Source organism: Ambystoma mexicanum, chromosome 2q (genome assembly GCF_040938575.1).
Source record: "Ambystoma mexicanum isolate Mex_15411 chromosome 2q, UKY_AmexF1_1, whole genome shotgun sequence".
NCBI lineage: Eukaryota > Metazoa > Chordata > Amphibia > Caudata > Ambystomatidae > Ambystoma > Ambystoma mexicanum.
Genome location: NC_090924.1, coordinates 437,033,681 through 437,058,683, shown reverse-complemented (window position 1 = coordinate 437,058,683; position 25,003 = coordinate 437,033,681). Strand labels below are relative to the sequence as shown.

Below are 25,003 nucleotides of genomic sequence, written 5' to 3'. Positions count from 1 at the left end.
AATCATTGGCACCGCAGTTATCTTCATGGGGGGTGCAGTATTGCAGTTCTGTATCCTGGATTGTAGGTATTCATTGTCATGATGCCTACCCCCGGAGCACCAGGACAGGCCCAGCACCCCCGGGAGCAGGCATCATGCCCTCGGGTAAAAGCCCAGCAGCCCCTAATAGGGGCTCTTTGGACTTTGTCCTGGCGCCTTTGGCGCCAGGCTCATGTTGGACATCAGTCCTGGCGCCATAGGCGCCAGGCTCATAAAAGAGGGTGTTTGGTGCACTTACCTGACGCAGACCATGCTGCATGAAGCCTCAAGCCAAATGAGGCTTAGGAGGGACTATTTTATCAAAGGAACTATTTTACTTGGGTGGGGACCGTGGAAGAATACTTACCTGGAACTTCTTCCAAGGCTATTTAAACCACGCCCGGACTGCCACACGTGCTTCGCGTTGCTCTGCATCTAGCAGCTGAACGCTCACCGTGCCTGCTCCTGCATCTTGCCTCCAGCCACGCCCGCCTCGATCTTGGGATACCTGAAAGGAAGTAAGGGAAGAGAAAAGGTGAAAACCAAGAACTTAATCTAACTTCCTACCTATGTCCGGAACCATCACGCCAGCGATCCTGAAGATAGACATTCTTTAAAAGCATTGCGCTACTTGTTGCAGCGCCGCGCATCACTCACCTGCCTCGTGGGCTCTTCACTATCCACCGCGACCTTCTGGGCATTCCGCCACATCTCTGCACCTGCAGGGGAGAAGAAGAGACAAAAGGTGAGCAGGAGGAACAAATGAGGAAAGCCTGATTTTCCGTCACAAGACTTACCTGGCCATATTTGACGGAACCACTCCTCATTTCGGGTCAGCGCCACTTCTTGGCCTGGTACCGCACCCCGGCCCCTAAGGGGAAAAAAGAAAGACATTACTAGAGGGATTCAAAGACATTTAAAGGGATCATTTTATCACAAACTCACCTGAGTTTATCTCCGGCAATATCCCTCGAAGCATCACTTCCACTCTGCACCTGAAAATAAGGACAGATCGCAGGTTAAGAAAAGCAAACAAAGAGAAGACTCTACTCTGGAACTTTTTAAACTGCATACTTACGGCATTTCGCCTTCCGAAACCAGTGAAGTAACTGGTCATACGCGCCCCTGCACCAGAAGCAGGATGGAGAGCTCATCCATTCAAACATTAAGGTGAGCCTTGATTGGGGATTTCGGAGGTGGTCCGAGAAGAGCAAAGGGGAGGTGGGAAGCAATCACAATACTCTGCAGACAGTTAATCCCCTTTCTCCACCTACAGAAAGATTTTTCTACGGGCCAGACAAGCCAGATTTGGGGGTCCAGTTCAGTCGGTGTTTCGAATCCTGCGCATCACGCTTGAAGAGGTCACAGCAATCCAGACCAGGTCAGCGCCTCCGTGGGAGCCAGGTGAGCGTTACATTCATCCACCGCCGCTTTGATCTGTACAGTTTGTTCAAGCATATATTGTTGCGCTGTCACTTCTTTATCGGCCACTTGCAAAGAAGGCATTTGAGATACTACCGATGTATTTGTGAGAAATCTTCCAATTGAATTATCCTTAAGTACATTACTGGATTCTTCTGCAAGTGCTAGAAGGGTATTCAACGGTGAATGAACTGGAGGATGAATGGTTGACAGTTTGTTGAGGTTGCTTTTGATTCTGTTGACTTTCTACTGCAATGATTGTGGGACGTATCGTGTCACATGTCAATTGCTGTTTGCTTTTAAGCGCCTGGCCCGGGGGCATTTGAGTATGTGCTCGCGAGACCGGCTGTGCCTGCGTTAAATCAATCATCATATTTCGTTGTTTGATGTTCGTTGTTACCTTCTTCGTTTTTCTAATGTTCTGATATGGCTTTGTAAGCAGTAGCTTCGTGCGGTTGAGTGGTTGAGACTGTTTGGTGAAAACTTCGTATGGGGCCACCAATTCAGATCGTTCAGTTTTGGATGGCGTACATGCTGACCCATGAAGAATTCGCATCTTCAGCATTTGCTACTTCGCTTTCGATTGGTCGTATGATTTGTTTAATTATTGGAACAGCAGTAAATACTGCTTCCATGGAATTCACAAGATGAATGGAGTTTCCATTATTTTGCTCCGGGTTAGTCATAGCATTGATTACGTGTAATGGATTAACATTAGAATCCATCCAAGCTATGATTTTATCAATTTGTCTTGACTGCTGATTAAGTTTAAAGTCAAGAGATTCAAACATTTTATGTAAACTGTAAACTCTTGATAGTAGAATTAACCGCAGTAAGAGTAATTTGCAAACGATTGTCTGTTATTGAATTTGAGACTCTGTCTGTGATTGCCGGCTGTCGTCTCGGGGTGGGTTGAATATATGATACCGCGAGAGAAATGCTCGAGTCCATGGAACAAGGTGCCCAATAATCGGGTGAGTTGGAAATTGAAGAAGAGTTACTATTAGTTATACTGACGTGTGTTAGAGTGTTTACAAATACTTTGTCATCTTCAGGAATTTCGTCAATCTGTGGCATCTGATCTTTTTGTTGGATTCTCAACACCGGAGACAAAGCAGTTTGTAATAAAGTGTTATCTGAGATAACTTGTGCAAGTTCTTGAGTATTATACACTGTTATCGCTGTGTCAGTACTATTTGAATCGGTCATTAATTCAGCCAGCTTATTTGTAGATGGCCTCTGTGCTGATTGCAAAATCACAACTTGGCTATCCTGTTCTGGAAGAGGCACAGGGGTCACAACACATTGTTTAATTTCATTCAAAACTGGGGGTAAAGACATTACCCCCCTGCTTGATTTGTTTGGGTGGGGCGCAAAAGGCGCGAATGTCTTGATTGGGTTGCGGCTAGCAACCGGAGTAAGAGTCATGGATTTTCGAGTAGCGATGCGTTTTTTCTTTGTTGGTGCCGAGCTCACTTTAACTGGGGGGAACTTTTTCGCCGGTGTAGCAGAAGATCACACATATCAGGCATGTTAGATTTTAAAGTGTATGAACGCATACAAATTTAGTTAAAGTTTAGTTAGAGTTCGGTAATAAGATCAGTGAAAAACGTCAGCAGAAAACTGCAACTCTAGACAACTCCACAAAAAAATAATTATAACAAATAATGACCTGTCGGTGGGATCAAAGGGACCCAATCTCCGCAGTCTCCCACTGTAGGTCACTGTGGTCACCCACTGTAACTGGGCCCCCAGCAACCAGCACACAACACACAACACACCACCCCCACAGATCGTGTGCTAATGGTAGTGTTTTTGATAGCACCTAGTCAGCTTGGGCAGCGGATGAGCAGCGGATGAGCTTTTAGTTTCATCAAGCCACAAGCCACACTTACTGACTTGTTGATCCGCGCACTTGCTTGCTCCCCTGTAGCCTCTCGGGGACTCTCGCAGGCACTCGCGGTACGTTTACAAGGGTTACCGCCACTGCGACGGGACATGCAAAACACTGCCGTTTCTGGGCCACGCTCCACTCTGGTCCGGCCAGTCACGCGTGAGCTCGTATGCAGACCACTAGTTAAAGAGACGCTGCTACGGTCTCTCAACTGACTCTTCCCGTTAGAGGAACGCACCTTCTACCACGTCACTGTCAAGCCGCACTGAAACAGGAAGCACAGATTCAGCCACCTCTGACAGTGAATGATTTGTTATTTAACTTATTGAATGCTACATAAAGAAAAGTAACATAAGTCCTAAAATAAATAACCTCTCTTCCCGATGTACAGGTGGACCTTACATCCAGAGTTTATCGTGTGAAAAAACAAATGTTTATCATGGTGCGTCCATTCTATTAAGTAGTGATCTGTGTTTGTTGGTCGCAAATGGCCCCATCTTCATTTAGTAGATGTGGCATGGTAGCCTGCTACAAATAACCTCTCCAGCACTGTCAGACAGTCCAATGCTGTTTATTGGCGATTTGTACAATGAATACATGGTTGAGGGTTCTTAAAAATTGTCTTTAGGGTCTGCCGGGTTCTTAGGGTATGTTTGGCGCTAGGGCTCTCTGCTGTGACGCTGTCAGGGGCTTCCCCTGCTTATGCTTTTTCACCCCTCGTCGGCATGTTCCCCTTAAAGAGACAGATCCTCTTTCTTGCTCCCAGTGCCATATTATGGGTTTGTTTTTAACCAAGTCTGTGGATTCCTTAATGTTCTTTATATCTGACAGTCCCACATATGCCAGCAAGGGGAATGGCCTAGGGCATTCCTCACAGGAGTGAGAGTCCTTGTCCCCAAAGGGGGAACCTCTGCCGGTGAAGTCCCACTTGCCTTGACTTCTAGGGTGGGTCCTGCGGAGCGGGCTCACCTCCCTAGCCTCACATGGGGCAGGGGACACATCTCACACACAAACACTCCACAGACACCATCTCTCCAACAGCCTCCATACTCCTTTTGCTCTTGCCTTCCTTGGTCTCTCTGACGTTCTCTTCCACCTCCTTTTTTCTCACACAACTTGCCCATACTAAACCATTCACACAGCACCCTAAATACCCCACCCTCTCCTATGACTGGCTACCTCCCCTGGTGAATCACCTACTTTGCTCCTGGAGGTGTGTTGGGATGAAAGGGCTGATGAGGGCTTGTAAACCGTGCCCCTCTTTCTCCAGCCAGTCTTGCAGCATTTCAACCTGGACCATGTACTGGTACTTGGGGAGCCCCTATCCCCCCTCAAATATCCCCACTGGCATAGTGGGTCATCATTGCCTGTATGGAGGCGTTCATTTATAATTAATGTAGATTCCCTGGTGGGCTACTGGAGGTTTCCATGAGGCCTTTTAAAGGCCTTTATTTGTAAATCCCTGTTGGTTTACTAGGATCTATTATGCCTTTTAATCCATAAAAAGGAATCCCTAGTGGGTTAGTGGTTTGCTTTACCCGCTCAGGCTCCAGCTGATATTGTCGCTTTCCTTTTCCCGTCGGTGTCCGATGCGGTTGCGCTCCCCGCAGCAAAGCATGACCCTTCGTCAGATACATCGAGTCACGCAACGCCGCCATCTGTTTCTGGGATCCTTTGCAGTCTCCACCAAGGTCTTCTCTGGCAGGGAAGTCTACACAGCACTCCCACCTAGTGCTTCTGGTGGGGTCGTCCTGAGCCCTGTGGTGCTCCACTTCGGCGGTGTCAGTGTCCCGGCATCTCATTGTGGCAGGGACGCCCTAATCTGTTCAGGTAAGCAGGGAGCGGGCCTGCCCACACCTAGACACCATGAATGTTTTGAAGAATAGCAGTTATTGTGTTTAATAGACAATGCACAATTTTGACTGTCAGTCACTTTTGTGTTGGGCAAAGATCTCATTGTTTCAATTCAGTAATTAAATAGTTTAACTTTACGGTGTGTTACTGAAACAGAAAATTCCATCTCCTGGGGGATTATTTATTGACTAGGGTGCAGGGCCAAAGAAGTTGACATAAATAAAACCACAGAAACTTGCCTGCATGCGGCCTCTGGCCCTTCCCACCCTGGCCATTCCTGACAACTACTCTATCATCAGACACTAGCCAAACTAAAGGTGGGGGACTTGCCTTCATCTTTAAGAGTTCCCTTAACCTCAGAGTTGCCAACAGCATTAAGCTGCCTTCAGCGGAATCTCTGTCCATCAAATTACCGATCTCACCAAACCACACGGCCACAGTACATCTTATCTACAGGCCCTCTGGACCCACCTCCTCGTTTGTAGAAGACATCTCATCTATGCTAGCCTCTAGCACTAAGCCTAACTCGCAAATTATTATTCTGGATGACCTGAATCTAGGTTACCAGGATAAGAATGACTCCAAAGCTACTGGCCTAGAAAATGTCCTGGCCGACTTTGGTCTTACCCAACATGTCGGAGAGCCCACACACATCAAGGGTCGCACTCTAGATTGGGTCTCTGACACCAACTGTGCACTCAACGTCACCTCTGTGTCTCCTTGCGCATGGTCCGATCACCACAAAATAGCCTTCACCATTAACTCCAGTCCACTCGCAGTTAAACCTAACCTTGCTCCTCCAACTTACACACGCAACAAAAAGGACATCACGGTTGAGAAACTACTACCTCTCATCCTCCCCTTATTGAACTCGGCATCTTCCACCTGCTCGGATCCTACAGCATTAGTTGACACCTATAACCACATCATGCTAAATGCCCTCAATACCATCGCCCCCATCAAATTACGTAAACAAAAACCACGGCTCCACCTCAATTCCTGGTTCACACCGCACTTACGCGATTTGCGGAAAGAAAAAAGGAAAGCTGAGGCTCATTGGAAAAGCTTACCCTCCCTAATCAACAAAAATAACCTTACGTTAGTCTCCTTGTCTTATAAAGAAGCTATCCTTGCTGCAAAAAAGGAAGAGTACAATAAAAGGATCATCCAAGCCCAATCAAACACCAAGGAACTCTTCAAAATCCTCAAGGAACTTGAGTCCCTTGTTGCCCCGCTAGACACATGCACCCCTGACTCGGAGTGGTGCGCTAATATTCAAAAAGCACTGCTTGACAAAATTGCCCTGCTCCACTCCAAAATTAATGCAAAAAAAAGCCACCTTTCTGACGCAACCCCACGTCCTACAAAATTACCTCACCCAAACATTCCTTCAAACCATTCTGTTTCTCACCCCTCACCATCAAGGAAGTAGAAAATATCATTACGAAGCTCAAGCCCTCTAATTGCCAAGGTGACGCTTGCCCAGCACTTATCTTAAAGGAAGCTGCACATGATCTCGCCCCTTTCATTACCGCGTTCACCAACGCTTCCTTTGAATCGGGAACTGTACCCGACAACCTTAAGGATGCCTTGGTCATCCCCCTAATCAAAAAACCTAACATCAGCCCCAATAATCCTTCTAATTACGTCTCGATCAAGCAGCCTATCTCCAAATTCAGGCTTACCTCGAAAACAACAATCTTCTTGGGCTTAGACAATCTTGGTTCCGTCCCAGACACGGCACGGAAACAGCACTTATAGATTTAAAAACCCAAATCGAGGATCTGAAAGACCAGGGCAAGCAGGCGCTCCTGCTCCTCCTTGATCTTTCAGCAGCCTTCGATCTGGTCGATCATCAAATCCTCTGCCACCACCTTAAGATTGCTGCTCACTTTTCGGATGCGGCCATATCATGGATTAGCTCATTTTTAGCAAACAGAACCATGAGGGTTTTCTCTTCACTTGCGGCAGCTGATCCAGCCCACGTCCCATGCGGAGTCCCACAAGGATCGTGCGTATCCCCAACACTATATAACGTGTTTACTAAACCACTCTTTGATATACTTGACTTTCTGGGTGTCTCCTACACGAATTATGCGGATGACACCCAGATACTCATCCCCATCACTGGTGACTATGTAACTGACACTAAAGCTCTCAACACAGTCTACACTGCCATCCAGGCTTGGATGGCGCATCATGGGCTCTGCCTTAATGATGAAAAAACAGAGCTAATCATCCTAGGCTCTCAATCTAAACTCACCAAGCTTGACCCCAAATACAACTTCTTTATTATTGACGGGAATATCATCAAAGTCTCCAACGTTACAAAAGCATTGGGAATATATCTTGACTCCACCTTATCCCTCAATCGTCAAACCAATGCAGTTGTTTCTGCATCATCTTAAACCTGTAAGCTGATTACAGCTTGTCGTCCCTTTCTGACAATGGGTAACTGTCTGATTCTCGCCAGAACCCTCATGTCGAAAATCGATTACTGCAAGGCCCTTTACTTAGGGACGAGTCAAAGAAACCGTGACAAACTCCAGATCACGCAGAACAACACCATAAGGGCAGCTCTCAACATTCCCAGACGCTCCCACATCTCTAACACCAGACGCAATTTACACTGGCTACCCATCTCTCAGCGTATATCCCTCAAAGCACTCATTCTAACCCACAAGGCCCAGACCAACACAGCCCCTGCCTACCTATCGTCGCATTTCACACAACACACAGCTTCCAGACCACTGAGATCTGCCCAAGCACACACACTGGCTATCCCAGTTTCAAACTAGGGACAGCGGGGGGCATTAGCTTCCCTGTCCTTGCAGCCAAACTCTGGAACTCCCTTCCTAACGCTCTGAGAAACGTTCCTCACTGCCACTCCTCTAAAGCTAAAACCAAACTGTGGCTTCTTGAACAGGATGCATTAGCCGCCACACAACCCTCCTACAGCTTCTAATCCCATCATCGACCGTTAGTCTGGCCAGACCACCTACTGAGACTCGATGCACCCTTCTCCTGTTATACCTGTATTCGTTATCTGCTATGATGTACATTATGTATATATGTGAAAACATTCTGTTTTATTGTATTTATCTGTTGGATCTGTAATAGTTTCCGCTTCTTCATCGGTTTACATCACTTTGAACATGTTGTAAAGTCGGACACAATGTAAATTGTACATTCCATCTCTGTTGTAACTTGTAACCGCTCACTAAACATGCGCCCAGATGCCCTTGGGCAAGGTGCGCAATATAAATATACAAATACAAACCCCAACCAATTTTTATTTGTTTCAATTCATACTAGCAATCCTTTGATTTCCATGTTGAAATATATGATAGAAGGAAGTCGTTTTACAATAGTTCAACTACTATTGGGTGATGCATTTCTCTATTCTTCCTGGACCAGACGCCCTTGCAGTTAATGCTTAGAAACTAAACCAACAATTATGTGTACCCTCCACTCAGAATTCCGTGCTGTTACATACCACTGAACCTTTGTTCTCCACTTTGAGCGAAGGGGGACTACTGTATTGGCCACGTAATGTGTGCGCTCCACTCAAAGAATGCCCTGCTTCTTGATCTCTAAGCCTCCTTTCTCCCCTTTGAGGGAAAGATGAGTACTGTAATGGCCAAAGGATTAACAGAATACGCAAAACTGGTTTCCTGATTTACTTGTGCGTTTATTTCTATCACCGAATAAACAAGAAAGGAGTAAGGCATCTGGAGGTCTCTGTACATAGTAAAATAAAAGGTGGACTCCACTAATGAAACCGTGGTAAGAGTTTGGGAGTAAAATAAAATAGTGATGTTTCATGTTATTCTCTTATTGGCCCCAGTCTAGTCTGGATAAGATCTTTAGCCCTGTATGTGTTAAACAGTCACAGATTGCTTTTGTTTAAAGTGTTTCCATTCCCTTTTATTTTTTTAGCCACTGAGATCTTTCTTTGTCAGGATGCAGCTGTGATCCTTCTTGGCCTCCTGAGATCTTTGTCCAGTTGTTCCCCCAGGATTTACTGCTTCATAGTACCACCACCCAGGTGACTTTGGTTGTTCTGACCAGGCTCAGGCATCACTCTTAACTGTAGATGGAACCTCTGAGGGTATTTTGTTCACCTCTTCGCTGGGCTGCATTTCCCCTGAAGAGCCTCAGTGTGGGTGCTGTCAGTTCCTTAACACTGCTTTGAACTGATCTCAGCATCCTGTTTCCCTCCCTCGCTTTTCCTCCTCAATTCTCCTCCTATGTTCTTTTCCCACCTGTTCTCTCTTTCTCTCTTTTACCCCTCCATGTGTTTCACCCAACTGTTTTGCTCCTCTTCTCCCTCCAGGACGTTTCCTGCAACCTCTCTTCACATTCTCTTATGCCCCTTCCACGTATTCTCTTGTATTTTTCCCTAATCCTTTAGATACTCTACTTCCTCCTTTTCTACCTTGCACTCTCGTCCTCATTTAAGTGTTGTTCTCCCTCCTCTACTCTCCCTCTAGATGTTTTTACTCTCTCTTCTTTCTCCGGCCAGGTGTTCACCTTTCTCTTCTCCCTCTCCTCCCTCTGTTTCCCTTTCTCTTCTCATATCTCCTCAGCATGTTCTCCCTTTTTTCCCACTCTGTCCTTGCTCTGCCTTGCCTCAATTCTCGCTCTTCTGCACTATTGCCAAACTACTCTTAACTCCCACACCATTTCTTGCCATGAGCACTTTTATTATACTCCTCCCTCTGTGATAAATGGGATTTTGACTGCCAAATTGGGAGCACTGGAGTTGGCAAAGGGATTGGGCCTCCCCACTGACTGGCTCCTGTTGGAACTAAAATTCCTTCATGTGTCTCTTTGCAATTGGCAGAGAGACACATTTCCAAGCACCAAGCGATCCCTGGTGTACCACCTCCAGGGCAAGCATCCCTAGCTACTAGAGACCCCTGATCTGGCGTCATGTCACAATAGCCTCCTGTAAGGGGCCAAGAGTAAGACTCTGACACAGTGGCATCTTCGATATTGGTTATAAACCTGTATTCAAAACAATAAGAAGGTTGGGGGAAATCCTATCTAGCCCTAAACTCTAAGCAGGGTTTCCCTGCCTCAACAAAATGGAACGCCTTTGTCAGGATATTCACCAAAAAAGTGTCCTGTGTCCAAACCCTAAAATGACCCTTACACTCTAAACTCAATATAATGTGCACAAGCGGATTTCTGCAAGATATAACCTTTTAGCTTTTAGAAAGGAATACATTTCCACCAGGAAAGGGATCTCCCTTCCCCTAGATTTCTTCTGTAAATTGAAAGGTGGATTTATCACAGTTCACAATTGTTTCTAGGGGCATGAACCTTGAGCCACAGTTTTCTCCAATGTTAAAATTCTCATCCTCTATTTCCATTGACTTTAAAGGGGCATGATTCTCCCCTTTTCCATTGTTGTTCTTCCTTATACCCCTGGTATACCCTCCTGCCAGGGTATTTGCCACTTTCTCAACAATCCTCAAAGAAGGGGTATGCTTCTTCCTTTATTAATTTCTCACAGTTTCACAATTTCACACACCTGGTTTACTCTCCTGACAGGATGTTGCACCACTATTCCACAAACTCAAGTTTGTCTCTCATCCCACTCCTAGTTTAATCTCCTGCGATGGTATCACATTAGTGAGTCTCTTTATTTCTATTTCTTGGATGTGAGTCCCAGACTCGCAGCTTGCCTGTTTCACTAACCTGCCAGGGCTTTTCCATTTTTTAATCACTTTTCCGCTTATCCATAAAATAATTTGTCCAATACTGGGTCACTGACCCTTGCTGAGCACCGTTTGTTTCAAAATGCACTCTACGTTTCAAACATTGGCTCTGTGCCCTTTTTGCAGTACTATTCACATTGATTTCTCTTTTGAGGCATTAGACCATCAACCGTTTGGTATTGTTCACAAATGCATCAATGTCTTCAAAGGCTTCACTTTGACTCTCTCTGGCTGTTTCGGTGACGCGGTATACACTTTCAGGCACACCGTTAGTCCATCTGCTTTCACTGGCCTTACCAGGCAGTTTGTGACTCGCGTCTCTCTGTCTTCTTCACTTTGTCTCTTTCGTGCTGTTTCTCTGACACGGCATACACTTTCAGGCACCCCATTAACCCATCCGCTTTCCCTGAGCTTACGGGCAGCTTTGGTGTTACTCGTGTCTCTCTGTATCTGTCCTCTTCGGCTTGAAGACTTGGCGTGCGTCCCGTTAGCTGGTTAGCCCTCGCTTTGCCTTCCTCTGCTGTGCACAGCTCCAACTGCTTCAGTCTCAAGAAGGGAGCTTCATTCATTCATTCCGGCTTCTCTGCACACAGTTCGGGGTAGCCTCAATGCTGCTTATTACGGTTTACTGGTTTCGAGCGCTCTGACCAGAGTCAGAACAAGTTGCCAAACTTTCCGCCTCTCTCAATTGTCTGTCAGCTGTGGCAGTTTTAAACTTCCCAGCATTGCTGAACAATTTCCATAGACTAGATTGCAGCGTTGGCTTACTGCTTCTGGTCATCTTCATTGCTCTCTTCCTCGTCTCAGTACGTAAATGGGGTGGGGGGGCGATATACAGTGATTGACTAGGAATACCTGGATATTCTTCATCTACATTACAATAAATCACATAGGTATGTTGTAAAGGTACCTGGATGTCACTAGAAATGGCTGCAAGATTATTTTGGTCCAGTATTTTCTTGTCCCTCTGGAGTTTGTCTTCCCCCATGTGGTCCTCCGACAGATAGTCACCCCCGGGGTCAGTCGAGTAGCTTCTGCCTTTCCCTGGCCACGTAAGAGAAGCCCCTCTCAGGAGAAACAGTGACAATATTGCTAGATTCCTCACACTCTCTGTGACATGTTTTGACCAGGTGCTTAGTAATATATATGACATTTAAAAAAATGCTTCCTTGTTTCTGTTTCTATGGCTTTTCGTACCATAGTTGTGTAATGGCTTTCGAATCTGCCTTTGAGGACAGCAATTGCTTTGCTTATGTTTTTGGTGCCTAGCCCTCATTTTGTGTGATTGGAAGACAAAGATTAGAAGGTACCTGGAGCTCTTCCAAAGTCTGCCACAGTAACTTTCTTGGGACGGTGTCAAAAGCCGCCTTTAAGTCAAGAGAAATGAGATCTATCGCTTGGGACTTCAAAACGTCTGCAGAATTGGATATCATCGTAAAGGCCTGTTCTATTGTAGAGGCCCCTTTATGAAATCCTGCATAGGCTATTGAGAGTATATTAAGTCTGTCCATTCTTCAAGTCAATGCAGCAGAATGTTACAATATATTTTAGCCAGAGAGTGTGACGAATCAACTTCCGGGGCACCAGTCGTTCAGGGATGAATATCTGGTTCTAAACCATCAATCAAGCCCCAAACCTCTAGTACACCAGAAGGGATCTGAACAGATTGGAATACAAGTGAATTATAAGACCCCCTTGTCCAATTTTGGCAACGTGGACGGAACAGCAGGCTTATCTCTGCAAGGTCCTGGATCGTTGGTTAGTTGCAACACAAGAAAATACAATTATTACTCAATGATAAAAGGGACTGTCCAGTCAAGGATGCATAAAAAATATCTACTTTATTATTACTACAACAGACAGTTCTAGCACATTAAAAATACAACCCACCCTGTAAAGGAACACACAGGGCAGACATTTTCACAAAGGAAAGGGGTGCACTCTGGATACTGACAGGAGGGTAGTTGGTAAAGTAATCAGTCTTACAGTTCAAGGTTATTTGGTTCCAGCACCAAGGGGGCAAAGGGTTGTAACTGTCTCTAGGTGCCTTCGGAAAAGGACCAGGGGGGCACAACCACAATGTACTTGGTGCTGAAGAAGTTCTTGGTGCTCGACAGCGTCAAGGCGGTTCCAGGACGCTTTGCAACCTTTCAGATAAGGTTAGGGCAGGAGACAGCTGCGGGTACCAGGCGGCAGGCAGTTCGGCCAGCGAGGCTGGACGCATGTCTGCAGGCTGTCTGGCACAGCGGCTCGGGGGCCAAGAAATGTCTTTCTACTGGTTGGCGGATCTGAAATGCTGGTTGAGGCATCTTGGACGGCTCTTGTGACTGCGGCGTGACAACAGTCAGCGGTGCAACTGGATACAGTTTGAGGACTCGACTATCTCGAAAATGTCCTTAAAAGATGGATGCTGGATAATGCTTGCATGACACCCCTCCTAGCCTCTTCGCAGGGCTTGTGTCCTTTCAATACAGACGGCCCAAAGCTCAGGAGAGTGATTGCAGGCAACGGCATTGTCCTTTGTCCAGAGACTCTCCGGCACTTGGCAACTAGGAAGCTTGCTGGCATAACCTAGCAGGGCACCCTGTGTGCTGGCTGGCTACTGGTTCTGCAGCTGCTGGATGCCTCCTCTGAGTCCGGTATCTCCATCTGTTCCCTGGGAGATGTTTAGGGGAGGGATCTTGCTTCCCTCTTGGAACTCCTGGCCTTCCTTCAATGGCGGGAGATGTAAGGTAGACTGTACCTTCAGCTTGGGTCCAGATTAGTCCTCCTTCTTACTCCTTTCGAAGTCTCCAGAGAGAGAGAGAGGTGAGAGGTTCAGCCCTCTTTTAAAGCCAAATGAGCCCCAGTGATTGGTGCAGGCTAAGACTACCTTAATGAACCAATCCTGGGTCCCCACTATCAATCTTCTGTTATGCATGAGGTCAGAACCAGGGTGCTCTGCAACAGGACAGACAATGGGTGACAACATATACCCAAGTCCCACCCATCTTCCTGTCTTTTGTAGATCAAAGTGTCTCTCTGGTTAACTGAGCCCTCCATGACTCTTGATTAAAGCGCCAGCTTCCCTTGAAGCATATGCTAGGACCAGACTTCCTGTCTCTCCCAAATCGCATCCTTCATCCCTCTAAAAGAGGTCTACTCTGCAGGGACACCTGCGGTAACTACTGGACCCAGACAGGCCATTCACTGCCTTTCAAACAGAGAAGTGGGAACTAGCTTAAAGTTGACACATTGCATTCCAAAGGGGTGTTAGCTCCACCTTCCTGTTATCTCTTCCGGCAACCAAGCCTATCTTCTAGGCTTGCTTCAATTATCTCGTTCGTATGCACTGCCACCAGCCGGAGTAGCCAAAAGGAATGCAGATCCATGCAGTCTTTAATATTTAAATTAGGCTGCTCATGACTGGAGGAAGGTGTACCTTTCAAACTTCTGGAGATGCTTTGTTGTACCCGGGGCTGTGACATTCCAGCTGAAATATGACGGGGGAGAGGGGAGACGGCGCCTATAGACTGTGTCTTCCCGGAGTACATGTGACAATGTGTTTTGTGCAGGAAGCAGATGGACTGTGCGGAATGTCCACACACAGTACTCGGAGGTTGATCTCCCATCATTAATTTATCAAAAATAAAAAAAGCCCAGGCGAGCACACACTCCCCATGCGGATGGTTGAATTCCACAGTCAAAATCTGTCTTTAGTTCGAAGGCAGTTCGCGGTCACCCTTTTTGTATATCAGTATTGTAGTTGCGCTGCCTCCAACTATGCGGGGGAGGGCAGGATACTGACTATTAACCTCATTTAAAAACTTTGTTAAAAAGGGGACCCACATTGCTCTTAAAAACGTCAGAGGGGATCATGCTCTTAAAAAGGTCAAAGGGGATCAAATTGGGTCAGTGGGCTTTGCCAGAATGTTGTAAGCAGATTGCCCTCTCAACGTCAGAAGTAGAGAAAACCAATCTCTTTTTTATGTGCCAGATAAATACCTCTGTGTCTCCGGCTATGGTTCTTGAGGGCTTCCCATTGAGATGTGGAGAGGAATTCCTCTCTATAATACAAAGACGAAGTAGTCGTGCCAGAGATGGGGAATATTATTGGTTATACAATCACACTCTGGTCTCACTCCGGACCATACAGTATACCAACATTCTTTGTTGTTATGTGTATTAGCTGCATCCAAAGGGGAAACCAGGAGAGCCTAGTTAAACTTAACTTTCTTCCTAGCTATTAGTCTTCTAATGTATTATTTTATTTGTGACTCTTTTTGGGTTTCCTCCTTCAGTTGGGTTCAGTGCTTGCAAGAGGGCTAATTGTTCTCGTCTGTACTGCATTGCATGTAGTTGAATTGTATCCCCCTTAGTTTGAAGCACTTACCCCCATAGGTTAATACAACTTTGTAGGTCCCCTTTTTTGTATATAAATATTTGTTCTTTTTGTTTTGTGTTGTCCCTAGTATATGTCCCACTATTGCTGCACCTTCCTAAACCGGCTCAGCACTTGTTCTTATTATTCTATTGTACAGGCGCCCTTCATGGGAATGCCTCTGCCATCTGTTAATTTGTTAATGTAAGTCATTTCTGATCGAAGTTGACATCCCTGTTCTTCAAATAAATACAAATTAAAGGGACCTGGTCAGTGGTCCTTTTACAGTTTGGTGGGGCTTTTTTCTCATGTTTAAGTTATACCAAGAATAACATAAAAGAAACATTCAAGTGAGAACAAAGTATAAATAGCCATATACATATCATTCAGTCAAGTAAGCTAAGCAAACACAAAAAGAACATCACAATAAAATCCTACCTCTAAACCCCAAAAATGGACACAACATACAAAAGACAAAGACACAACGCTCTCCCCACCCACCTTCTTTGTCATTATTATACCCCAATGCCAAACCTACACCTTATCCAAATAAATCATTAAAGGACTCCCATTTCTCACCATATACATTTTCCCGATGAGTTCTAGATGCCTGAGACCTCTCAAAATGTGAAGTGTTTGCATATCCGCCAATCAATATTCAGAATGCGGCTTTTTTCTAGATTTCCACACTTTCATGATATGTTTTATAGTCATTAACAACGCCCTATCAATCCAGTCTGATGATTTACAAGCTTCCTCACACCAAGTTTGGTGTTTTGGTGTTTAAGATTACATATTTGCCTTGTTGTTTCTGTTCTGCATTTGGTGTCATCCTTGCACGTTTTTTTTCATTCAATAGTTGTAGAGGTGGCCCATGCATTGACATATTGTATTTCTCAGATCATTTCTTCATTTTTATATTTCGTTAGGTCTTCACTAATGCGATTTGCCTAGAGCGGGGGTTTGCAACCTGCAGCTCTTCGGTTTTTGCCTCCGACTCCCATATTCTTAGTCCTGTCCCCTTTCCTTTACTTCAGGCATCCCGTGGAACAGGGGTGCGGCCAGAGCCTGTTTTTGCACAGCTCATACTGAGTATATTCTGCTAGCACCAGCACTGTGCGCCCTGGCTACGCCCCTGCGCATGGCACCCATCCACTAGTCCCTTTGTCTATGTCGAATGGGATGGAACCAACGCTACAGCAGCGCCAATGTGCGCATCTGCCATGTGCACACATGGGAGGGCTCAATGGGAGCCTTGGGTGAATCGGGTGTGCAGAGAACCAAACGGCCAAGACTGACACCTGTCTCCTGTTGGTGGAGTGGCTGGGAGTGGAGCCAGGGGAATCCCCTAATTCTGCTAAAACGGCATTGCGCATGCATGTAAATAGGATAGGGAACCAATGCAGGAAGCATTTTTCAGCCGTGGAAGGACCCGCAACGGCTAAGGGGCGGGATTCACCACAAGTTTCAGTGCAAGAGAATATTACCGTTCCACCAACAGTACCGGCCACCACAGCAGCTCCCAGCATGACTCATAAACGGGTGCCAACCGGCTTTGAATCATGGGTGAACTGGTCAGCGCTCATTAGAAAACTATATATGGCATCACCAACTGGGGGACTACCGCAAATGCCCACAAATCCACCTATAGCAGGACCTTCCGGACAGCCAGTCTACTCTGGACAGCCAGACCCAACACGGCCGTTGGATCCCGAAGAACAACCGCCCACTGAACTGCCATACTCTGCTCACCTTGAGTAACAGGGACACGATGGCATGCCTCAGTCAATCCATGCATTTCACAAGAAAGTCAGGGACATGGAATTTCTGCAACGGCCCATCCCTGAAGCCCTGCCGTAGACCAGGGTTTTGCAAAGAGGCCAGAAAAAACTGGGATCCCTCAATAGCCGGACATTCTTGCTGAGGCAAAGAAAAACTGGATGAAGCCTTGCAATGTACGTCCCATAAGTAAGGCGTTGGATATCCTTTACAGACTGACTCCTTCCAAAACGCTGTGTATCTGCACCAATCCACTGCCTTACGTGGCAGTGTTTTGGCTCTGTTGCAGGTCAGGGTGCCTACCAACAGTGGTTCATGGTCCAGCACCCCCTCTCTTAACCTTTCAGGCTAGGAGGAGAATGCCCTCGACACGGATGGAAAAAAGATCTAACTGAACAGTGAACTACATCGGAGGCAGGCAAACTCTGACGCCATACTAGCGGTGTGTAATCTCTTTAGAGAGATGGAAGAGTTTGCATCCAATCAAAATGGAGACGGGCAGCAACAGCAATTTCAGTGCCTCTTGGACTTGATGGCCGCCTCTTGGACTTGATGGCCTTGCACACCTTATTGATGCTGAACATGACATTACGAAGAAAACCGAAGGCACGCTAAAGGCAAGTCCGCCTGTACCTATATCACCTGTCATTTGCCCATGGGGAAACCTCTGCCAATTTTCTTACTCCTGTTTAGTTGCGTTACCAGCTTTTGCAGCTCACCCCATCTTCCACAAATTTTCCTATGGGTTCTCTCCTGCTAGTGAGGATGTCTCTATTCTTCTTCTTCCTCCTCCCTCTGATTCTTTAAAATGTTTTCTCCTCCATGCCTGCTCGCTCGTTGCACATGCCGACCATTGCCACGATATACTATGTGACCATCTTCCCGATTTTATGTGTATCACTGAAACTTGGTTCTGTGAGTCTTCTGGTCCTGCCATTGATCAGCTCTCACCCACCAACGTTGGCATTCTTTCTCCATTTGGACCGTAGTTTTTCCCACCCTGGTGGTGGAGTAGCAATTCTTTTTATTCTTATTTTACTGAGACATTGTTGACTCTTAATCATAATATTCAAATGGAGCCACTGTTTGCCCGCTTTACTATTTTCTCAACCCTGTCTATTCTTTTCTAGAATTAACGGCCGATTTACAACTTCGGCATGCCCACCTCTTGTTTTCTGGTGATTTTAATTTTAAAGTTGGTGATGCTGCTGACATTAAGTCTGTCAGATTTATTTCTGCCATGAATGAACTGGCCTTTTCACAGCTGGTTAGCAGCCCTACTCATCGATTTGGGTAACGCACTGGATCTTTTATTTGCTTCTAAATCTGATGTTAATGTTGACTCTGCACTCCCTATCCCCTGGTCAGACCACTCCATTATCCCATTCTCTTAGGCCCAGCCTGTAAATGCGGGTCCATCACAAGGCTGGGGGCAATTACGCAGAAGAAATGCAGTTACCGCTGGTGGTATTAGGGTGCGGTAATTGCGCCACTAGGTCCAATGGGGAGTTACTGCTACCGCTGAACCTGTGATCCAGTGGTAATACCGCCGGACCGGTTGGCGGTAGCGCTATTTGCCCAGGCGGTATCCCGGCAGTAATCCTGCCGGGATATATTACTGCTGGGATACCACCGAACTTGTGATGAGGCCCTGTATCTAAGCCTTGCCTTACCACTTGCCGGTATTGGCACCTTCTATCCTGCGATATCATTTCTACTCCGCTGGAAGCTTGTTGTTCTGTGACTCCTGATTTAAATTACATTGCTCTAGCATCTTCTTGCCCCTCTCAAAACACATACACCAACAGCCCGGGTTTCTGAGCCCTAGTTTACTGATTACCTTCGTGCACTTTGCCTCCAATGCAGGCACGTTGAATGCGAATGGCGCTCAAATTATGATCCCACTGCTCCTATTGCATAGATAACTATTAACTAGCCCAAACACCTTTTTAATATTGTTAATTCTCTATCTACTGTTCCATCGCAGCCTGTTCACTTGTCCATCTCTCTGTGACTCTTTCCTCGTATTTCACTGAGAAGATAATCAAAATTGGAGAACCTCTGTTCCTCTGGATTCGGTTCTATGGCCTCTCAGGTGGTGGCCACTATCCCTTGCTATCATTGCTGGTCTGTTTACTTCCGAGGAAATCACAGTGGCTACACATACATTGAAATCAGCATCCACTTTAGATGCTATGCCTCTATCTATATTGAAGGACTGTCTTCCCCTGGTTGGTCCTCTGGTCAGACATGCTGTTAATACTTTCTCACAGGTCAGATCCCAGCTTCTCTCGTGTTCCACTTTTGAAAAAGCCTTCTTTAGACTCTCTATTCCTGGCTAATTTGCATCCCATTTTGCTTCTTCCATTTTTTTATGAAGCGTCTTGAAGCCTTAGTCTGCCCTCTCCTGAGTTCTTTTCTTGAGTAATCTTTTTTTCTTCCACGCTTCGCAATCCGGTTTTCACCCAGAATGTGGCACCGAGGGGGTGCTGGTCTCTGACGTTGACGATCTGGCTCAGCTGCATGACTCTGGTGGCATTTTTACATTATTGTTACTAGACTCAGCTGCTGCCTTTTCTACCATTGACTATGCTGTCTTGCTCGCTGGGCCCGGCCTTTCTGGTGCTGTTCTTTCCTGGTTTTCTTTGTTTCTCTCTGATCTAACAGTCTCTTTTCCCTCCCTCCTTTTCACTCTGTGCCCACTGCCTTGACATGTGGAGTCCCTCAGGGTTCGTCCATCTTCCCGGTTTTGTTTAACATGTACATGCAACCTCTTTGCTTATCTGCTCTCACGGCTTCCATTGTCACTCTTAACAGATGACACAGATTTTGGTCCATTTAGATCTCTCTTGTCGAGACCGCGACTAGATTTGGGGCCTGCCTCGAAGCCGTGGGTGCATGGATGTGTAATAACTGGCTCAAGTGGGCAATAAATGGAGGTGTTGGTGGTGGGCTTTCCTTCCTCTACTGCCTTTTGGACTCCCTCTGTTTGGCCATATTCCTTGGGCCCTTTTCCTTTGCCTGTTCTGCTAGTAAAGGATTTAGGGGTAAAGATATCGGCCTCTCTGTCTGCGGAAATCTCAAGTGCAGTATGTAAAAGGGGTATCTTCAACGGAAAATCCTTAGTAAGTTTCTTCCTTTCCTCCTTTCTGTTACATGCCCCTGTGGTGTTCTCACTTGTTATATCCTGCATGGACTACTGCAACAATCTATTTCTGGCATAACCTGTGTACCTCTAATGGCACCTTCAAGTCCTGCAGATCTCTGCTGCCATAGGAGCCACTTCCACACCTTTCAAAAAAGGTAGAGGGCGCTCCTCTCCAGAAGGAACATGGCATGATAACCTGTTCTGAGATGAGAGTTTGCAGCACACACATTTTGCTCACTGTACCTTTCACAGAGGGGAAATATCCATTTGCATATCAGTCTTTGTCCCACCCACATGGGCAGTCCAGCACCGAAATGCTATGGCAAATCCTCTCTGAACAAGAGTACCAAAAGCAACCCCATACATGTGTTTCAGCCTTGTTGGGCCTCATCAGTGAGGTGAAGCTTTGTCTCTCTAAGCACAGTGAGCATGGACACCTAGCTGTGCTTGCAATACTCCGGTTGTGCACCATCTTCATTGGCTACCCATGGCAAAGCGTATTCAGTTCAAGGCCTTATGTCTAGTTCATCATGCCTTTTCTGGAACTGGGGAAGAATATCTACAGCCCAAATCTGTCCGTACATTCCTTCTTGGACTCTTGGACTCTCCACTTGGCGAATGCCTGCCTTGTATCTGTCCCCCGATTCAAGGCCACTCGTATACTTGCCACTGAGAACTATCTCTGATACTAAAAACATATATTTACTAGCTCTTTCCATCCTCATTCCGCTAGCTAGCGCTAAAATGCATGTGGATCTACGCTGCAGTTTACAAGTATGGGTAACATAACCTAACACATGAAGGATATTCAATTAAACATTGTGAACCTGTATTCACAGGCTCAGACAGTCAACCCCGGACAAACCCAGCAGAGTAAAAGTCTTGTAATGTTCTAAGTTCACAAAGTTCCACACTTGTAACAAAACTAGGAGAATGGCTCCCTTCTACCTAATGTCCAGCTTACGCATATTCAGCATTAAATCTTTCATCAACGTGTTTTAATTCCTTCCAATGGTTTGGTGTTCCCTTTACTTGAACACTTGACTTTCAACTTGGCCCAACTGGGACAAGGGAGAGGCTCCTCTGGTCTTTCTCAACTACTTAATATCACAGTTTTATGGAACTGACCAGGGAATTGCTTCACAAAATGGTTTACTTCTTTTGTCTCTGCTTCCAGTTCATAAGTTTCCCCACCTCCCTCCCGGACTTAGCAGGTTTGATCGTTTACTTCTTCCACTCTCCTTCGGCCAGCTAAACTTTGCGGCCTGTAACTCTCTTCCTCTGTGTGCTCGACTTTGTGGTCCGTCACTCTCTCTTCTTTGGCCGCTCAACTTTGTGGTCTGTCACTCTCTTGTATTACTCTTCTTCAGCCCGCTTGACTTTGTGGGCCGTTATGACTGGTGGTCAGGGCACAAGTTTCAGACAAAACAATCCACCCATTACAGGTCTGTAGGCTAGTGCTACTGGTCCGGGTGTCCTACTTGGATCGCATGATCCACCCACTACAGGTCACGCCACCACTGAACTGACTTTTGACTGTAGGTTTGCTGGCTCTCCATTGATGGTTGAGACCCTTCCCTTGCATCCCTTGGTTCAACTCCAGCACTTCAGATGGCTGTCTCGCTCAGAACGTGGACTTTTTGGCAGTGTTCTTGCTTGTCGGCCTCTCCGCCCTAACGTAGCTCTCTCCTCTCTCTCTCTCTGGAGATGGTTTTCCTAGTCATTTAGTCTCAAGTAGCTGGGTCTGTCCTTAGCATAGCGTCAGTCCGATTGAGAGCACGCTGGTTGAATACTTCATGCTTGACTGTAGCATTCTTGGTTTCTTCTTCATCCCGGTTCTTACATTGTCTCTGATTGCATCCTGTGTAAGGAAGAGGTAGGTGCTATTACCCCTTGTGATTGTAGTTGAAGATGCTGTATCCCAAACTCTCATCCTTATCCCAGGCAGGGTGTTCCTCCCTATGAGGTCCTCCCTTGTGCTTCCACCCCTATGGGGACTATCGGTTAGCGGCCTCACCTCCCTAAATTCCAAGAAAGAGTCTCCAACCTGGGGAGAAATGATGCCATCTGGAGGATTGTTACAGGACCTACGTTGCAGTCACCTAGGACCCTCTCAAAAGAACATGGGGAGCATTAGGGTCACTAGGAAGGATTCCACCAGTTCACAGTAGCAAGTAAATGGAGATGTTTTTGCCACTGGTGTTTAGGGAGTGACAAAAACCCACTGCAAGCAAGGCTAGATGATCTCTCATTCATCACACAATTAGTGGAAAGTGGTGTGTATGTGGTCTCGTATATAACCTATTTAGCAGCAATAGAGGCATATTAGAACAGCTAACTGTGGATGCTGTCATTAGCAAATAAAATAATTTGGAGACATGTTAACGGTCTACATAGAGTACCTGCCAAGGAGAATACTGCAAAACCAGTGGGACCTCAACGTGGTTCTGTCTGCGCTCACGTGAAAACTGAACCGCCAGTAATCGATGGTTTCGTTAAAGGTGGTCTTTTTGGTTGCGGTCACCCATGCCAACTGACCTTCAAGAGCTCCATGCAGAACAACCTTCTATTATCTTCTAAAGGGATAAAGGTGGCTCTGAGAACGCAGCCCAATTCATGACCAAAGGTGGTTTCTGTCTTCCACATCAATGAAGAAATAAAAAATAAAAAATGGTGCTACCAATTTCTGCAAAAATCCAGTGCTGGTGCATAGCAACAAAGCTCAATAAAACCAAGAACTTTGTGGGTATAGTCTCACTAATTGACTAAACATTAGTAGCTTTATTGAAATCAGCAATAAATGTTGCTAAACATTGATATACTTCGAAATAATACAGGTAATGGCAGCAACAGATATGCAGGTACAAGAAATAGGGACCACTTATTTTGCCCTGCTCACAGTGACTAATTCCAAAACACTAACCGCATACCTTACATAGCTCATCATAAAAACAAAAATACATATCAAAACACATAAATGCATGTTAAATACTGACAATACTATGCTGTACATACAAATACATTATGCTATAAAAGTGCTGAGTGCAAAATGTGTCATAAAAAAGTCAATGCAGAGCCATATTACTTCACCAAGGCAAATTTGTAAATATTGGAAATGCCTGACTAAAGTGCAAAGAGTATAACAGATTAAAAAAGAGTGAGGTGCCGTTCAGAAAGTGCCACATGTTTGAAAAGGTGGCAAGTGCCTTTCAGAAAAGTGCTGAGTACCAACTAGCTAAAACCATATTAAATGTCACTCTGACTACATTCCCTTTCTATTCATCATATAGACAAGAGGCTGGCTAGTTTCGATGAAGAGCACAAAGCCTCATCTTCCTCAGGGCAGAAATTGCTATATAAAAGATTGGTTTTGGGGAAAATATTAGCTTATTGCCAATTACGCTCTGTACTAAGTGGTTTATTAGACTGATGAACATAGCAACAGGCTCTGATCTAATTCCGTGGAACATCCCAAGAATGTGGAGGTAAGGGTCTTTGGAATAAGAGTCAAGGTGTTGCTACAGTGAAAAACCTTAGGCCTTACCATTCACTATGCTGGTTAGGTCTGGTGGGAGTTGTAGTCCTAAACATCTGAAGTGATCAAAGAGTAATGTTTTGTTTCTGAGTTCCTTGCATTCTAATCACAATTTAAATTTTCGCTAGTGTGAGTATATTTGTGAAATTTTTAATTTGGAAATGTTCTTTCTGAGGTATTTAGTTGTCTGTAGTTTACCCGTACTTGTTCACACTACAGCACCATTATTCAAAGCAAATAATGTACAGATCGATAATTGCTTCACAAACTTCAGGCACTGTGTATCAGCGTTCCCCTACTGAAAGTGTGAAGTCGTGCTGTCTGTTGATCCCTTAAAGGAAATATTGTGACAAAAGATTGTGAACATTGGCAATAATAAACTTAAACTTTTTCTGTTATCAACTTCTTGCAGCTTTTCATGTGCAGTTATGAGAACCGTTTTTCTGCAAATGTTTCACTCTTGGACTTCTTTTTCTTCCAATTCCCCCAGGTAAAGCAGATGCACTTGATATGGCTCCACCAATTTGATCTTTGGTTGTAAAAAGGCAATTGCCAAATGTACTGTGTAATATATATATAGTATGTTTCAGGTCTACACATGTATATGTACTATTTGTTTGTTTACAGCGTAAATACTTGTCATAATAAAAACACTGACATTACCCAATTGTCTTTTTAAGTTACTGTTTGTTATTCTTTTTTAAAGTTGTGTAGATTTTTATTAGGAATATTGTTATGTTGTGTTATGTTACTTGGTATTTATATAGGGCCTTATGCATCATTGGTATGACCTCAAAGCGCTGGTAGGTTGAACACCCTCGGAAACCGCAGTTCAAGTCAGTAGAGAGAGAGAGAGTGTTGTATGGTGCGTGGGCGCACCGGATATGTGTGCAGCTGGTGTGGTTGTTGCATAATAGCTGCTTCTTAGTGTTAGGTGTGGTGCTGAGGAAGTCAGTTGGATGTGTTCAGTCTGGAGGGTGGACACCCAGACTGAGTTGTGGCTGCGTTAGGCCTAAGGAGACACCTAAACTAGCCGGTATGTGCTCAGCTAACTGTGTTTTATTAGGATGATGAGGTGTTCGTGGGGTCATGTTAGTATGAGAACAGCTAGGCCGAATGTGTCATAGTATAGCTGTGTTCTAGATGAATGATGGTTTATAGGAGAGAGTAAGCGTTGTAGGGTGATATGGTGGTTAGCAGTAAAGCACCTGCGATAAAGCACGAGAGCAGGACAGGAGGGGCGTACATAGCAGCATACGTATATAAA

The 25,003-nt window shown here is 45.5% G+C and overlaps 1 protein-coding gene and 1 long non-coding RNA gene across 2 annotated transcripts in view; both read left to right on the top strand.

Annotated features, from left to right (window-relative positions):
- LOC138569481 (uncharacterized) overlaps positions 1–24,398 on the top strand; it is a 56,853-nt gene extending 32,455 nt beyond the window's left edge. Inside the window, exon 2 of the long non-coding RNA XR_011303248.1 lies at positions 24,149–24,398. This is a non-coding gene — a long non-coding RNA (uncharacterized lncRNA). The remainder of the gene's footprint in view (positions 1–24,148) is intronic.
- Positions 423–24,398, top strand: LOC138569479 (uncharacterized). The gene is made up of 2 exons (XM_069647482.1): positions 423–1,188; positions 1,295–24,398. Exon 2 carries the CDS (start codon positions 5,688–5,690, stop codon positions 6,618–6,620), a length of 933 nt encoding a protein of 310 aa, XP_069503583.1. The 5' UTR covers positions 423–1,188; positions 1,295–5,687; the 3' UTR covers positions 6,621–24,398.
- Positions 24,399–25,003: the final 605 nt, after the last annotated feature.